Source organism: Thamnophis elegans, chromosome 4 (assembly GCF_009769535.1).
Source record: "Thamnophis elegans isolate rThaEle1 chromosome 4, rThaEle1.pri, whole genome shotgun sequence".
Taxonomy (NCBI): Eukaryota; Metazoa; Chordata; class Lepidosauria; order Squamata; family Colubridae; genus Thamnophis; species Thamnophis elegans.
The window spans coordinates 133,922,446-133,940,518 of NC_045544.1; the positions used below are offsets into that span (position 1 = coordinate 133,922,446).

At 46.9% G+C, this 18,073-nt stretch overlaps 1 protein-coding gene across 2 annotated transcripts in view; it reads right to left on the reverse strand.

Annotated features, from left to right (window-relative positions):
- The window catches only part of AATF (apoptosis antagonizing transcription factor), a 112,766-nt gene extending 96,773 nt beyond the window's left edge, over positions 1–15,993 (reverse strand). For both annotated transcript variants that reach the window (XM_032216582.1, XM_032216583.1), the window contains exons 1-2: positions 15,874–15,993; positions 9,718–9,900 (exon numbers count right to left, since the gene is read on the reverse strand). In XM_032216582.1, the coding sequence (XP_032072473.1) occupies positions 9,718–9,900; positions 15,874–15,961 (271 nt within the window). In that variant the 5' untranslated portion in view covers positions 15,962–15,993. The remainder of the gene's footprint in view (positions 1–9,717; positions 9,901–15,873) is intronic.
- Positions 15,994–18,073: the final 2,080 nt, after the last annotated feature.

Sequence of the window (18,073 nt, forward strand, 5' to 3'; positions counted from 1 at the left end):
AAACAATCAATCAGTGGAGCAGAAGTTGCCTCTAGAAGTTATGAATGCCCCAACACTGGAAGTCTTTAAGAAGACGTTGGATAGCCATTTGTCTGGAACGGTATAGGGCCGTGATGGCAAACCTATGGCACACATGCCACAGGTAGCACACAGAGCCATTTGTTAGGGCATGCGAGGCGTTGCCCTGTCAGCTCCAGCGTGCATGCGCACACTGGCCAGCTGACTTTGGCCATTTTTTTTGAGGCTGTTTTTCACCCTCAAGAGGCTTCCTTGAAGCCTCCGGAGTGCGAAAAATTGGCCCTACGGGCAAACCGGAAGTTTGGGAACAAACTTCCGCTTTGCTCGTAGGACAGTTTTTCACCCTCCGGAGGCTTCAGAGAAGCTCCTGAAGCCTCCAGAGGGCCTCCAGGCGGGGGGGGGGGGGGGGGGGAGAGGCTGTTTTTGCTTTCCCCCAGGCTCCTAGAAAGCCTCTGAAGCCTAGGGAGGGCGAAAAAGGTGTGCCAAAAGCAGGGGGGGGGGGAGTTCTGGTTGTGCCTGCACGCATGCTGGGTCGCACGCATAGCATTATGGGTGTGGCACACCCATGCATGACTCTCCTGCGCTCCCCCCGCTTTTGGCACGCGAGCCAAAAAAGGTTCCCCATCACTGGTATAGGGTTTCCTGCCTAGGCAGGGGGTTGGACTAGAAGACCTCCAAGATCCCTTTCAACTCTGCTATTGTATTGTATTACTGTACACAATAGATGTGAGTATTTTATACCACAACTGCAGGATCATATACAACTAAGGATACCAACAGCCAGCTGAAATCTACCAGTTGATTCTCACCTGCATATCTAACCTTCTTTTAAAATTGCCCTAACCCCTACCTCAAAAACTGTAGATGTTTCTTCCCTTATAACAGGGGTGTCAAACTCAAGGCCTGTGGGCCAAATCTGTCCCACAGGGTGCTTAAATCTGGCCCATGGGGCCAGCCTGGAAATAGCAAAGGATCGGCCCGTGGTGCCTCTGGCAGCCAAAATGGGGCACGAGGCCCACTGCTTTCAGTCTGGATGCTTCTTGCAGCATTTTGCCGGCCAAGTCGGGGTGCAGAGGAACTGCGCGAGGGCCCCCCTCATGCCCCGTTTTCACCGGCAGGGTGCTGCAGGAGACGTTCGTCCCGTCTCCTACCCCACTCCCACCCCCCGGCTCGACGGAGAACCACAATGCTGATGTGGCCCTCGAGGAAATCCAGTTTGACACCCCTGCCTTACAATGTTGACAAGCCTGGAAATTTCAATAAACCTAATTAATCATACAATACCCTCTAGAGATTTGGGGCTATTAAAGTTAAAGAAATTATACATACTGTGTTTCTGTGAAAATAAGACATGGTCTTATTTTCTTTTAACACCCCCGCCCCGAAATAACCACTTGGCCTTATTTCAAGGGAGGTCTTATTATTTTTGAGGTACAGGAGGTGGCCAGCGTGGTCACCTCATGGCAGCTGCTGTATTGCAATATTTTTTTGGGGGGTGTCTTATTTTAGGGGATGTGCGCAAAAGCCCGATTGGGTTTATTATCCAGGGAGGTCTTATTTTCAGGGAAACAGGGTACATTCCACGCATCTCGTCCCAAAAGCATCACTTCTTACATTTTCCACTCTACGAGGCACGTAGAATACCAACCTCAGGGTTTTTGGCCCAAAGGGACCACTGGAAAGTCTCCAGCAGATTAAAATCTCAAACTCCCGCTTATCCACCGCAGGAGCCGGACTGATTAAAAGAGCCATTGATTAGCTGACAGCCTTTCCCATTGAATAATGAGATAATGGGTGAGCATTACAAAGTGATTCCCTTACCCATGTCTTCATAAAGAGGGTAGGAGGTGTTATACATGAGAAAGATACAGTTCCTGCAAGATCCATGTGTGTGTGTGTGTGTGTGTGTGTGTGTGTGTGTGTGTGTGTTTGTATGTATCAGTGGTGGGTTTAGGCAGTATGCCCCAGTATAGGCGTACCGGAGCCTGCCCGGAGCACTGGATACTATTCCGTTACAGTGCTCCGGAGGGCCCACCAGCCCGCCGGAACTCCTTATCGGTCTTTTTAAGTGTGGCACGACAAAACCGCGGTCCACTAAAGCGCGCCCGATTAAAGCGCGTACCTGACATCATCAGCAGTGCAACAAATACGACTGCGGAGAAAAAAGGGCGCTTTAAAAAGCGCTTTTAAAGCAAGCCGATTCACGTTAAGGTAAGGGTTAGGTTTAGGGTTAGGTTAAGGGTTAGGGTTAGGTTAAGGGTTAGCGTTAGGTTTAGCGTTAGGTTAAGGGTTAGGTTTAGGGTTAGGTTTAGGGTTAGGTTTAGTGTTAGGTTTAGGGTTAGGGTTAGGTTTCGGGGGGTTAGGTTTAGGTTTACGCGTTAATTTTAGCTTTACAGCTCACAGCGTGCTTTTTTCGTCGCGCTGTGATGACGTCAGGTACGCGGTTTCGTCGAGCGCGCTTTAGTCGACCACGGTTTTGTGGTGGAACCTTTTTAAGTCTTTGGCGTTTCCGCGCATGGCACATACAGCACCTGTGTGACGCTCTGCTGAGCAGCTGGAACATTGCTCACCTCCTTTTCTTAGTCAAGGGAGCCAGCATTGTCCAAACACAGCATGGCTATATGCCTGTTCTGACCAAGGCTTCACAAAACCACGAAGCAGACTCCTAATCCTGACAAACCCCCTTTTGATTAAGCTAATGTGAATTCCTCTCGTTCACATCCAGCAAAGCCCCAGCAAACAGTCTTTCAAGGCTGAATTTACAACCACAGACCTTATCAGCCTTGGAGAGCTGCCAGGTCGATATCTTCCAAACGGAAATACTTGGCAAGGAGTCTCTGAGAGTCACAAACAAATCTTCACACTAATTAAACAAACTGCCGTATTTTTCAGAGTATAAGACACACCTTTTTCCCCTCAAAAAAGAGGCTGAAAATCTGGGTCCGTCTTATACCGTGAATACAGCATTATTATTTTTTGCCACCCGAAACCCCGCCCCCTTCACCAAAATGGCCCTGCATAGCCTTTAGGAGGCTTTCAAGAGTGCTCTTGGGGGTTGGAGAGGGCAGAAATAGATGAAAAACAGACCTTTTTTTTGCTCAATTTTGCCTCCCCCCCCCCAGCTGCCAGGAGCATGCTATAAGTCTCCTATAGGCTATTCATGCCCTTTTTTGGAAACAAACGGTCCTGTTTTTGAAAAAAATGGGTTGTTTTTCCTTGTTTTTGCCCCCCACCCCCCAGGAACACTCTACAAGCCTCCTAAAGGCTATTCATGCCCTTTTGTTGAAGAAAAACGGGCCCGTTTTCACAAAAAAATGGGCCATTTTTGGGAGGCCTGCAGAGTGCAAAACCTTTAAAAATTTGCCACTTCAAAATCTTGGTGCATCTTATACTGCAAACTCCACTCCCCTTTCACTCCTCTTTATTCCCAATGGGAGGGGTCATTCACATTCACCTGTGGCCTTACTCCCGAGTTGGCCCTTGTTCCTCAACTGTTCCCTTCTCCTAGCACCTCTGCGCATGCGCACATCGGGAACAGGCTCCAGCTGTTCTTCTGCCCCACTGATCTCCGACTCAGAAGGCAGTTGATAACTGTCGGATGGCCATGGCCCGGTCTCTGCCTCCCACAGAGCCCTCGTCACAGCCTTGCCCAGACTCCAGGACTGGCCCATGTTCCTCCCCAACCGCCTCACTATCTGAGTCTGCCACTAGCTCTGCTGGCGGGCCACAAGAATGCCAAAGGCGCACAGAACGCTGTAACTTTCTCACCGAAGTGGTACCTATTTATCTACTTGCACTTTCATGCTTTCAAACTGCTAGATTGGCAGGATCTAGCAGGCAAGGACAGGAGCTCATGCCATCGAAGAGCCAAGGTGGCGCAGTGGTTAAATGCAGCACTGCAGGCTACTGCTAGATCAGCAGTTCAGCGGTTCAAATCTCACCGGCTCAGGGTTGACTCAGCCTTCCATCCTTCCGAGGTGGGTAAAATGAGGACCCAGATTGTTGTTGGGGGCGATATGCTGACTCTGTAAACCGCTTAGAGAGGGCTGAAAGCCCTATGAAGCGGTATATAAGTCTACTGCTATTACTGCTATCGTGTGGCATTAGGGTCTCAAACTCAGGATGTCAGCATCTTAACCAACTGAACTATTGCGCCAAGAATGTACTGATCTTCGGTAAATAGCTACTTTCTTCTGCTAGAAGTTTGGTTCTTCCAAATTACCTCAAAGTGCCGATGATACCATTGCGGCAATTAAAATACCCAAGGATTGGGCTGAAAAGAAGGACCAGCAAACTAAGTCCTTGACTTATAGCCGGTCACTTAGCAGCTACTTCAAATAGCAGTGGACTTCCCTGGGAGTTCTTACAATCCAGTTCCAAGGTTCCAACAAGCACTATTCCCTGGTCCTGTGAAGTACTGGAGTGCTCATCAATAGCAATAGCATAGTACTTAGACTTAATATACCTCTTCATAGTGCTTTTACAGCCCTCTCTAATGGTTTACAGAGTCACCATATTGCCCCCAACTATCTGGGTCCTCAACCCCATTAACCAGCCCACATTATGCCAGTTTGTAGAGTCCTGCAGTCATGTGACGGCATTTTACAACGGGTTTACCAAAAACTGGCATTTATTTCTGGTTTTTAGCAAAATCAGCCCATGGCCAACCGTTGGTTCACTTCTTAACTGCCACATTCCCTTAACGACTACCACACACGCACACACAAAGGATATAAAATCAGGTTGGTCACATGGGTGATCCCCTTTAGGACCATCACGACTGAAGACGATAAAGGGCAGGCTCCATTACAGTTGTAACCTGAGGACTACTTGGAATTTGTAAGGAAAATCTATGCGGGTAGTCCTCGGCCTACGACCACAATTGAGCCCAAAATTTATGCCGCTAAGTGACAAATTTGTTAAGTGAGTTCTGTCCCATTTTGCTTGTTAAGTGAATCACTAGCAGTTGGTAAGTGAGTAACACAGTTGTTGGGTGAACCTGGCTTCTCCGTTGACTTTGCTTGCCAGAAAGCTAGAAAAGGTGATCACGTAACCCTGGGACACTGCAACCGTCATAAATACGAAGCAGTTGTCAAACATCCGAATGTAAATCTCGTGGCCATGGGGATGCTGCAAGGGTCACAAGGGTGAAAAATGGTCGTAAGTCACTTTTTATTCAATGCAGTTGTAACTTTGGTCACTAAATATACTGTTGTTGAGGACTACCTGCATAGACTCTACAGATATAAATTTTGATTTTTAATGTGCAAACGTCTGGCAGGGACGTGGAGGCTCAGTGGCTAAGATGCTGAGCTTGCCTATGAGAAAGGTTGGCAGTCTGGCGGTTCAAATCCCTAGTGCCGCATAACGGAGTGAGCTCCCATTACTTGTCCCAGCTTCTGCCAACCTAGCAGTTCGAAAGCAGGTAAAAATGCAAGTAGAAAAATAGGAACCACCTTTGGTGGGAAAGGAACAGCGTTACGTGCGCCTTCGACGTTTAGTCATGCCGGCCACATGACCAAGGAGGTATCTTTGGGCAGCTCTGGCTCTTCAGCTTTGAAACAGAGATGAGCACCGCCCTCTAAAGTCAGGAACGACTAGCACATATGCGCGAGGGGAACCTTTATCTTTAAACGTCTGGCAGGGCACCAGTCACGATAAAATCTATACTCTGAAAAAAAATGGGGAACTTACTTTATTTGTATTCCAGGCTGCAGGTATGGTGTGACTGATCAAAGAACAGGGCCATGGGAGAGAATGCTCTCTGCTAGTGCTCCACATCATAACATGGTCAATTTATGTCAATAAGAAACAGGCCTCTGTTATCCTTTTATTATTTAAAGTGTTTGCATACCATCCGTTATGCAACAGATATTACGACATCGGAGGAATAACTCAAATATATCATAAAAGTCACGCCATTAATAAAACGAGGCAGCAAGGAGAGGCGTGCGGCAGGAGAAGACATTTTTCAAATTAAAGAGCCTGGGAAGATAAACACTGTTTTAAACCAGAATATTTAAAGAGAGAATTCTAATGAAGGCCCCGAAGACCCTTCCCTCCCTCACTTTAAGCCAGGGGTGTCAAACTCGATTTCACTGAGGGCCGCATCAGGATTGTGTTTGACCTCAGGGGGTCAGCGCGGGTATGGCTGGGCTGGGCGTTGCCAGCTCAACGTTACTCGTGTCGGTGTGTGCGTGTGTGCTGTGGCAGCCCAAGCCCTTTGCCAGCAAAAACAGGCTCCCGAGCTCCGTTTTTGACTGCGACGGCCTCCTGCAACCCTCTGCCAGCGAAAGCAGAGCTCGGGAAGGTCGCCCGTGGCCCTTCCAAGCTCCATTCTCGCTTGTAGAGGCACCACAGGCTAGTCCTTCGCTGAGAGACCCTGTGGGCCAGATCTAAGCACCCCCCGGGCCGTATCCGGCCCCCGGGCCTTGAATTTGGCACCCCTGCTTTAAACTCGCGGAGCAGTCTGACGGGATAGAACCAGCTATCATTTCACGCTGCCCACGGTTCATTAACAGTCCTGAAGAAACTTCAGCTCTGAAAGAACTGATGCCAGATACCAGCCACTTGGGCATAAATGGGGTACACCTCCTGCTCCCTATATGACACCCCTCCCCCAACATATGGCATCGAGAGGTCAAGGGCTGCCAAACGTGTGTTTTTCTTTGGCAGATCCCCAAAAGGTGACAGAAGCGAAGAGAATAAATTTAATCCCAGGAGATGCCAGCCAACAATGCCACTGGTCATTTGCTCACGTTGGCATTCATCTCTCTAGGTCTCAAGAGGAAAAAAATTGCAGTCCAAATTCCTCTTGCTGGCATGTCTACCCAGGCCGTTTATGCATGGATAGCTTGCAACAGGTAGTCCTCGACTTACAACAGTTTGTTTAGAGACCATTCGAAGTTACAAAGGCACTGAAAAAAGTGACTTGCGACTGTTTTTCACACTTACAACCATTGCATCAGCCCCATTGTCACGTGATCAAAATGCAGACGCTTGCCAACCGATTCATATTAACGACGGTTGCACTGTCCCAAGGTCATGCGCTCAATTTTTGGGCAGTTCGAGTCTCACTGGCTCAAGGTTGACTCAGACTTCCATCCTTCCGAGGTCGGTAAAGTGAGGAACCAGATTGTTGGGGGCAATATAGCTGACTCAGTAAACCGCTTAGAGAGGGCTGTAAAAGCACTGTGAAGCGGTGTATAAGTCTAAGTGCTATTGCTAAACTCAGTAGGGAAGCTGGGTTCACTTAACAACCATGTTATTAATTTAACAACTGCGGTGACTCGCTTAACGAATGTGTCAAAAAAGGGCCCAAATGGGACAAAACTCTCTTAACAAATCTCTAGCTTTAAGCAACAGAAACTTTGGGATCCATTGGGTCGCAAGTCGAGGATGAGCCGCAGTGGCACAGTGGTTAGAGTGCAGTACTGCGGGCTACTTCTGCTGCCTGCCGGCTGCCTGAAATTTAGCAGTTTGAATCTCACCCGGCTCAAGGTTGACTCAGCCTCCCATCCTTCCGAGGTGGGTAAAATTGTTGGGGGGCAAGAGGCTGTAAACTGCTTAGACAGGGCTGTAAAGCACTTTGGAGGTATATATGTCTGAAGTGCTATTGCTATTGCTATTACCTGTACATCATTCTTCCTGTGAAAGCAAATTTTAAAATATGAGCCGAACCATTGTGTCATTCCTAAGAAGTGGCTCAGGAAATTAGTTAGTCCTTGAGTTACAATCATTTGTTTGGTGACCATTCAAAGTTAGAACAGCACTGAAAAAAGTGACTTACAGCTGTTTTTCATACTCACGGCTGTTGCAGCCTACTCATGGCCATATGATCAAAATTCGGGCACTTGGCAACTGGCACGTACGTATGATTTGCAGATCCCAAATCTTGTGAGTATCCTGCATTTGGGGGGGGGGGGATTCTGCATACAAATGGGTGATCGCATGAGTCCTTGGATAAACAATTCTGAAGAAGACTGTCCTACGCAGGGATCATGCGATCACCATTTGTAACCTTCCCAGGTAACATCCGACAAGCAAGGTCAATGGGGAGAAAGCCAGATTTGCTTAACAACTGCATGGTTCACTTCATAATTGTGGCAAAAGTCGCTTAAGACAACTGCCTTGCTTAATGACAGAAATTTTGAGCTCAAATGTGGCTGTAAATCGAGGATTACCTGTACAGCAAAACTTACTGCATTGGTGTCTGGTTTGCCAATTGCACAGTGGCAGATAGGACAGCGCAGAGGGTCAGCGTCATTCCCCAGAGGATCGTGGGTTGCCCTCTCCCCTCCTTGGAAGAGCTTAATAGTTCCCGCTGCCTTAAGAAAGTTCAAAACATTCTTAAAGATCCATCTCATCCTTTTTTTTTTTTTTTGAACTATTGCCATCCGGCAGACGGTACAGGGCAATAAAAAACAAGGACAAATAGACTGAAAAACAGCTATCCCAGAGCAGTAACTATATTGAATTCTATGGTATAATGCAATATTAATGCAATATTGGGTTTTCAATTTCAATTATACAGCATGTGAAGGATGTGTGTTTATGTTTCTATTTTTATAGTATAACGTACACTGAAGATGGCATTTAATTTCGTTGTGCGATGTGCAGTGACAATAAACAAAACAAAACTAAATTACACTACAATATACTAAATCAAGGATTACCTGTACAGCAATTTCCAACTGCAACCGTTCTGTCAGAGTGCCTCTCCCTCACCAGCAAGGATATGAAAGCACACACAAGGAAACTTTTTAACTAACTTTCTAAAAGCAGTAAGATAAAGCTGCTTTAGCTATTTTGATTTTTCCTGAAAATAATAATAATAATAATAATCTTGGATCATTTTCTTAAAAGACTCACGTGCTACTTTATGCAACACAAATCCCTGAAATGTTTTGAACCAGGACAGTATAAATACAGTGGTACCTTGGTACTCAAATACTCTGAAACTCATTGAATTTGGTACTCAAAAGCTTTTTGATGCAAAAATTTCCTCCTGGTCCTCATCGTCATCGTTTGCTTGGTAACTCAACAACACCAGCTAGAACTTTTCAGTGTCGGCTGCCTTGAGACTGACCACATTATTTCCTACGGGGAAAAATTATTTGGTGCTCCTCACACCTCCTGGAACCAATTAATGATGAGTACCGAAGCACCACAAGATAGATGCAACCTGCGGTTCCACCACAAAACCGCGGTAGACAAAAGCGCGCTCGACGAAAGCACGTACGTGACATCATCACAGCGCGACGAAAACATTGCGCTGTGAGCGGTAAATTTAAAATTAAAGCGAAAACCTTACCCTAACCCCCCCAAACCTAACCCTAAACCTAACCCTAAACCTAACGCTAAACCTAACGCTAACCCTTAACCTAACGCTAACCCTTAACCTAACGCTAACCCTAACCCTAACGCTTAACGTAACCCTAAACCTAACCCTAACCCTTAACCTAACCCTAACCCTAAACCTAACCCTTACCTTTATGTGAATCGGCTTGCTTTAATTTTATTTTAATTTTAATGTAATTTGTTTTTAAAAAATTTTCATCACGCTGCTGATGACGTCAGGTACGCGCTTTTGTCGAGCGCGCTTTTGTCGACCGCAGTTTTGACGGGTCACGCAACCTGCCCGTGGCTGTCCAAACCACAGCAGTTTGGCTAGAAAATAAAACCAGGCAAACAACTCACCTGGCAGCTCAGCTGCGCCCCACAACTCTTCTTCTAAGGCTTTGCGGGTTGTGGCTTTCCCCTGGTACCGCTTATCAGCATCCAAAAGCTGAGAGGCAACTCCTTTACGTATTCGACCCACAGAAAGGATATCTTGATCGAGGTTTCCTTCATCAAATTTGTCGATCACTTTGGCTGCCGTAGCTGTACAGAGGAAAAACCGAGAGGTGGTGAGTTTCAGATTCCGGGTCATCCAATCTCCTCCTTTCTCATCAGATCCTTGTAGCAGGGTGCCATGGGTCCCATCAATTTAATACGTTGTGATGCAATATTATCTTACAACTCCAGAAAATAAGGGTTGTGCCCAACAGGAGAGCTGGCAGCAGATTCGGACAGTGAGGAGGTTGGGGAGGAACATGGGCCAGTCCTGGAGGCTGGGGAAGGCTCGGACGAGGGCTCTGCGTCAGAGGCAGAGAGGAGGCTAAGAGGGGGCCGAGGCTGTCTGGCAGTGATCAGGTGCCTACAGAGTCAGACATCAGTGAGGCAGACAAACAGCTGGAGCCTGTTTCCAGTGTGCCCATGCGCAGAGTTTCCAGACGAAGGGAACAGCTAAAGAAAAAGGGTCGACTTGGGAGTAAGGCCACAGGTGGACAGTGAACCTCCCATAGGGAATAAAAGAGGAGCGAAAGGGGAGGGGTGTTTGCAGGAGACAATTAGTTTATTCCTGCATTCTTGGCAAGTATTTCGAAAGATATGGGCCTGGCCCCTCTCTAAGCCTGGTAGTTGTGACCTATCTTGAAAGACTGTGGGAAAGGAAAGACTTTGCTGGAGAGGAATTCACTGTCAATTAAATAAAAGGGGTTTATCAGGACGAGGACTCGGCTTCATGCTGCTGGGGAAGCCTCGGTCAGAACAAATAGGTTAATTCAATTATCAAGCTGAGGGTGGTATTACAAAGGTAGCAATCAAGTCTCAAGCTAATCCCAGGGTCTCCCGACTTGACAACTTGAAGATTTGTGAACTTCAACAACTCCTGCAATATTTCCAGCATATTTCCATCTTCCAAGGTTTGGGATATTCAGCACCCAAGTTGCCAATCAAAAAAGCATGGAAATATTATAGCAGGAAAAGAAAAAACTCGGCATCCCTGAATATGTTCCCTGCCAACTCTGCTAGACACCCCCCCCCCCAAAAAAGATATACAGGTAGCCCTTGACTTACAACAGTTCACTTAGTGACTGTTCAAAGTTACAACAGCACTGGAAAAAAGTGACCTATCACCAATTTTCATACTTACAATCACTGTAGCATCCCCACAGTCACATGAACAAAATCCAGATGCTTGGCAACTAGTTCATATTTATGACGGTTGCCAGGCCCTGCGGTCACGTGATCAGCTTCTGAGACCTTCTGACAATGGGGGAAGCCAGATTCCCTTAACAACCGTGTTACTAACTTAACAACTGGGGTAAGAAAAGTCATAAAAATGGGGGCAAAATCACATGTTGTTAAGTGAGACGTTTGTTAAGTGAGATCTGCCCCATTCTATGATGTTTCTCGCCACAGTTGTTAAGGGAATCACTGCAGCTGATAAACTAGTTACCCGGTTGTTAAGTGAATCTGGCTTCCCCACTAACTTTGCTTGTCAGGTGGTTGCAAAAAGGGATCACGTGACCTTGGGACGCAGCAACGGTCATAAGTATGAACCAGTGGCTAAGCATCTGAATTTTGATCACATGATCATGGGGATGCTACAAAGGTTGTAAGTGTGAAAAATGGTCCTAAGTCACTTTTTTTCAGTGCCGTTGTAAATTTGAACAGTCACTAAATGAAAAGTTGTAAGTCGAGCTGTATTTATTAGATTTGTTTGCCACCATCTCACTGTAATAAAGACTTCCTCTACCAAAACTTTGTAAAATGGCTCTCAAGGTTAAAAGCTTGACCTGGATTGCTGGATCTGATGTAAGATTTTTCCCCCCTTCACTTCCAAGGAAGTCATAACAAACCTTTCCAATCTAACATTATCAGTGGTGGTATTCAGCCAGTTCTGACCGGTTCTGGCGAACTGGTAGTGGAAATTTTGAGTAGTTCGGAGAACCGGCAAATACCACCTCTGGCTGCCTCCCGAGTCCCAGCTGATTGGCTAGGACTTCTTCTGTTGCCCTGCACAGGAGAACGGAGCTGGAAAGCAGGTTAGTGGGGAGGGGAGGGAATGGGGATTTTGCAGTATCCTTCCCCTGGAGTGGGGTGGGAATGGAGATTTTACACTATCATTGCTCTGGAGTGGAGTGGAAATGGGGATTTTACAGTATCCTTCTCCTGGAGTGGGGAGGGAATGGAGATTTTACAGTATCCTTCCCCTGGAGTGAGGAGGGAATGGAGATTTTACACTATCCTTCCCCTGGAGAGGGGAGGGAATAGAGATTTTACACTATCCTTCCCCTGGAGTAGAGTGGGAATGGAGATTTTACAGTGTCCTTCCCCTGGAGTGGGGTGGGAATGGAGATTTTACAGTATCCTTACTCTGGAGTGGGATTGGAAATTGAAATTTTACAGTATCCTTGCCCTGGAATGGGGTAGGAATGGAAATAAATAATAAATAATTTTACAATATCCTTGCCCTGGAGTGGGGTGGGAATGGAGGGTTTACAGTATCCTTTCCTTGGAGTGGGGTGGAAATGGAGATTTTACAGTGTCCTTCCCCTGCCCTGCCCATCAAGCCATGCCACGCTCACTGAGCTAGTAGTAAAAATTTTTGAATCCCACCACTGAACTGTGTTTAACCACTGGAGAAAGAATTTGCTTCGGAGAGGCAGTACTATTGACTCTTAACTGGTTCAGACACAAATGGTGTAAAGTATGAATATCCCTCAAACAGGGAAGCCTGGGCTGATTAATTTCAATCATGCCAGATGAGTTGTCATAAAACAGCCTATGATTAAAATGCCATTTAAAAAAAGGACAATACATACATTTGTCCCAGCCAGCGTGATTTGAGAAGAGTCATTCTTCTTCATGTGGACAGAGAGAAGAGGCCTCTTCTAATAAAAGGCCTGACCCAGCCATTTTTCATATTATCTTTGTAATATCTAGGTATCTTTGATAATCAGCTACCCAATTTGCTAATTAAAAATAATGAACCTTTTAATCTAATCAGCCGTCAATTAAACACTGCTGATCTAGCCAAAGACCAGCATTTTACACCAGGTGGCAGCAGCCAATCAAGCCTGCTGAGCATGAAGAAAAGCTAAGAGTTGAAGATGGTTAATATTTGGATGTTAGGTTATCAGAAGACCTCAAGGCTTTCTGAAAACTGGGGTAGAAAGTTGAAAAATAAACCTTCATACAATAAAGAATAAGGGATGCGGTGTCCTTTAAGCAGAATACCGTAACTTCGAAACCTATCCCTGCCCCTTCCATCTAGCAGGGGAAATCTAGTTCCAGTTCCAGTCCATGTTTCCCAATTCTTTCCCGAATGCCATCACTCTACTAAACAACTAATTCCCACAACAATTATTTACTAAGACAGTATTATTATTATTATTCTCTTCCTTTCTAGTTCCTATCTCTTTCCACTTATGACTATAACCATGTTGCTTGTGCTCTAATCTCCATTAGAGCCGAGGTGGCGCAGTGGTTAAATGCAGCACTGCAGGCTACTGCTAGATCAGCAGTTCAGCGGTTCAAATCTCACCGGCTCAGGGTTGACTCAGCCTTCCATCCTTCCGAGGTGGGTAAAATGAGGACCCGGATTGTTGGGGGCAATATGCTGACTCTCTGTAAACCGCTTAGAGAGGGCTGAAAGCCCTATGAAGCGGTATATAAGTCTACTGCTATTGCTATTGCTTGTATCTTTGCGATTTATATTGTTTTATTTATTTCCTAGGATAATTTGATTGCCTATGACTATCACTAAGTATTGTATCTTATGATTCTTGATGAATGCGTTTTATTTTTCTTTATGTACACTGAGAGCATATGCACCAAAGACAAATTCCTTGTGTGTCCAACACTTGGCCAATAAAGAATTCTATTCTATTCTATTCCTTTTCTTATTCTATTCTATTCCATTTCTTATTCTATTCTAGTCTAGTCTATTCTAAATTTCTATTCCATTCCCATTCCATTCCCTATTTTCTATTCTCTTCTTTTCTTCTCTGTTCTATTCTGTTCTAGTCTCTTTTCTTTTCGATTTCTATTATTATTTCTATTTCTATTCCATTCCATTCTTTCACACCCAAAGATGCTTTTTCAAGAAGCAACTGGACTTTCTGCTTTTTCTTTGAAGACATTTCACTTCTCCTCCAAGAAGCTTCTTCAGCTCTGACTGGATGGTGGGGAATGGGAGGATCAATCAGAGCTGAAGAAGCTTATTGGAGAATAGAATAGAATTCTTTCTTGGCCAAGTGTGATTGGACACACAAGGAATTTGTCTTTGGTGCAGATGCTATCAGTGCACATAAAAGAAAAGATACATTCATCACGAATCACAAGGTACAACACTTAATGATAATCATAGGGCACAAATAAGCAATCAAATCATATTAGGAAACAATCAATATAAATTGTAAGGATACAAGCAACAAAGTTAGTCCTGCAATCATAAGTGGGAGGAAATGGGTGATAGGAATGAGGAGAAGTCTAATAGTAATAGTAATATAGCTTTACTACATAGTTTGACAGAGAAGTGAAATGTGAAAGAAAAAAACAGAAAGTCCAGTTGCCTCTTGAAAAAAGCACCTTTGGGACAACCATGACCTGGATGACTGGGACTCTCCAGAGACATTTCACTTTTACAAGGAAGTTCACAGGTCTAGGCTGCATAAACAGAGGGAGAGAATCAAGATCACATGAACTGTTAATACCACTTTATAAGGCCTTGGAAAGGCCACACTTGGAAAACTGCATTCAGTTTTGGTTGTCACAATGTAGAAAAGATGCGGAGACTCTAGAAAGAGTGCAGAGAAGAGCAACAAAGAGGATTAGGGGACTGGAGGCTAAAACAAATGAGGAGCGGTTGCAGGAACTGGGTATGTCTAGTCTTATGAAAAGAAGGACTAGGGGAGACATGATAGCAGTCTTCCAATATCTCAGAGGCTGCCATAAAGAAGAGGGAGTCAAACTATTCTCCAAGGCACCTGAGGGAAACTAATTAAGGAGAGAAGCAACTTAGAACTGAGGAGAAATTTCCTGACAGTGGAACAGAAGTTGCCTCCAGAAGTTGTGACACTGGAAGTCTTTAAGATGTTGGATAGCCATTTGTCTGAAACGGTATAGGGCCGTGATGGCAAACCTATGACACGCGTGGCACAGGTGGCACATGGAGCCATTTGTTAGGGCATGCGAGGCATTGCCCTGCCAGCTCCAGCACGCATGCGCACACTGGCCAGCTGACTTCGGCCTAGAACAAGAAGCAATGGGTGGAAACTAATCAAGGAGAGAAGAAACTTAGAACTGAGGAGAAATTTCCTGACAAGTTAGAACAATTAATCAATAGGACAACTTGCTTCCAGAAGCTGGAAGTTTTTAAGATGTTGGATAGCCATTTGTCTGAAAAGGTACAGGGTTTCCTGCCTAAGCAGGATGTTGGACTGGAACACCTCCAAGGTCCCCTCCAACTCTGTTATTCTTCTTCTTTAGAGCCAAGGTGGCGCAGTGGTTAAATGCAGCACTGCAGGCTACTGCTAGATCAGCAGTTCAGCGGTTCAAATCTCACCGGCTCAGGGTTGACTCAGCCTTCCATCCTTCCGAGGTGGGTAAAATGAGGACCCAGATTGTTGGGGGCAATATGCTGACTCTCTGTAAACCGCTTAGAGAGGGCTGAAAGCCCTATGAAGCGGTATATAAGTCTACTGCTATTATTCTTATTCTTTCACACGTACCCATCGCCTCTCCTACCCTCACAAGTTATCCATCCCTTGGCTCATCCCCAAGTGGGAAGGCACCGATCTCTCCCAAGGCCAAGACACGGGCACAGAGGGTGAAGCAGAGTTCGAAACAGGCGCCCCCCCCCCACCCGTCCCAGCTCTCTCACACACACAACACGTGTACAGAGGCGACGTCGGAAAGCCACGTGGAAGCCGCCCCCCCCAAACATATCTCAACCCCCCAACCCCTTTTAAGAGTCGAAGGAGCAAAACCCAACCCGGGGGAGGGGACTTCCGCGCCGGCCCTCACCCTCTTCGGGGTCGTCCTCCGGGTCAGGCTGGGCGCGGGGCAGCGGGTTGAGGAGACGCTCCAACTCCGCGGCTAAGGGCGCCGCCATCTTGTCCCGTCAGGAGGAGGAGGAGGAGGAGGAGGAGGAGGCGGTGATTGGGGCAGCGCGAGGGGGCGGGGCCTCTCTCCACGGAAACGGCGGTGGGCGGGGCCTCGAGGCCCCGCCTTGCCCGGGTATGGCGCGTGCTCTACGGACGCTGCAGTCTTGGGATGAAAGTGGGAAGCAGCTCTTAATACAGTGTTTCTCAACCTTGGCCACTTGAAGATGTCCGGACTTCAACTCCCAGAATTCCCCAGCCAGCGAATGCTGGCTGGGGAATTCTGGGAGTTGAAGTCCGGACATCTTCAAGTGGCCAAGGTTGAGAAACACTGTCTTAATATGTTTTGTTTGCAAGTACCTGGAATGCTTTTTTTTAAAAAATACGGGTCTTCCTTTGCAAGGGGATTCAAGGCAATCTTCGGCGGAGGCCATGCATTGCAGAGTGTCCCGAAATAGAGTTCTTTACAGGCCAAGTTTGATTGGACACACAAGGGATTTGTCTCTGGTGCAGATGCTCTCAGTGTACATAAAAAAAGACACATTCATCAAGGATCATCAGGATCATCATTCACACTTAATGATAGTCATAGGGTACAAATAAGCAATCAGGAAACAATATCAATATTGTTCCCTTCGGCTTGGCCCCTCCTTTCGGTGAATTCTCCCCCCCACCTGGTTGCTGCTGCTGCAGGGCCTTCTACAGGGCCTTCTGCTGTTCGACATCTGACTCTTTTTTGAGCGCGGCTTCTGGACTGCATTTCCATCTGGCACGGCCACTGCTACCTGATACCACCCTGGACTTCTGGCCTCAGAGAGCGCCACCATTAGATGAGCGGGGGTACTTGCAGTATGCAAGAAAGCCCCCTGCTTCCTTCAACTACTCTGGACTTTCTGGATTTTCCCAGAATCTGTCTGTTGCAGAGCCATCTGCTGAGAACTATTTGGCTCTCCCTGAACTCGCACTTTAACAATTTTGCGCTACTTTTATTCTTCTTATTTCCTCCTTTTTTTTCTCCCTTTTCCTTCTATCTTTAGTATGTTGAGTATATGGGATTGTATGTAAGTGTGTGAGTGACCCACTTTTATTGTTATTATTGTTGCATTTGTGTATTTTAATAATTACGTGGGGACTGGTTGTGTGAGTGTCTGAGTATGCTTGGCTCGGAGGACCTGCTAGGGAAGGCGGGGGGTACCGGGGTGGTTGGGGGGACTACGGCCACGGGAGTGGGTCGGAGCATAGCGGTCATGACAGGGAGAGGCAGATACGGCGGGGACTTTAGGGCTGGCCATTACCGGGGAAGGAGGGTTCGCTACATCACAGAGATCCCTCCTTCCGGCCCTTTGAGTCCCACTCCAAGACCAGATGGCGCGAGCAGTCAGGACCCTGGTCTCAGGCTGTTGTCGCTAAATGCCAGGTCTGTTGTTCAGAAAGCTCCCCTCGTCCGGGACTTAATTGTCGACGAGAGGGCAGACCTGGCATGTATTACTGAAACCTGGCTGGGCACAGAAGGAGGAGTCCCCCTTGTAGAGCTGTGCCCAGAGGGATTTCAGGTGCTTCATCAGCCGAGAGCCCAGGGAAGGGGTGGCGGTGTGGCTATTGTAATCCGGGAGTCTCTGTTACCTCGTAGGGTCCCTGCTCCGGAGCTTGTCGGGTGTGAGTCCCTGCTGATAAAGTTGGACCTCAAGGGTCAAGTGGGTTTGCTGCTAACGTACCTGCCTCCCAACTGCGTTGCAGCATCCCTCCCCTCGCTCCTCGAGTCAGTAGCCGAGCTGGCAGTTGAGTTCCCCAGGCTTATAGTTCTGGGGGATTTCAATTTGCCATCGCTCGGTGAACGCTCTGATGGGGCGCAGGAGTTCATGGCTTCCACGACAGCCATGGGCTTGACCCAAGTAATTCGGGGCCCAACCCATGCAGCGGGTCACATGCTCGACCTCGTATTCCTCTCGGAGCAGTGGATGTGTGATCTTGGTCTGAGGGGTAATGAGATCATACCCCTGTCGTGGTCAGACCACTGCCTACTGAGGCTTGACTTCCGGAGGCCAAACCCCCACCGTAGGGAGGAGGAACCGACCAGGTGGTTCCGCCCCAGGCGACTTATGGACCCGTTGAGGTTCCAGACG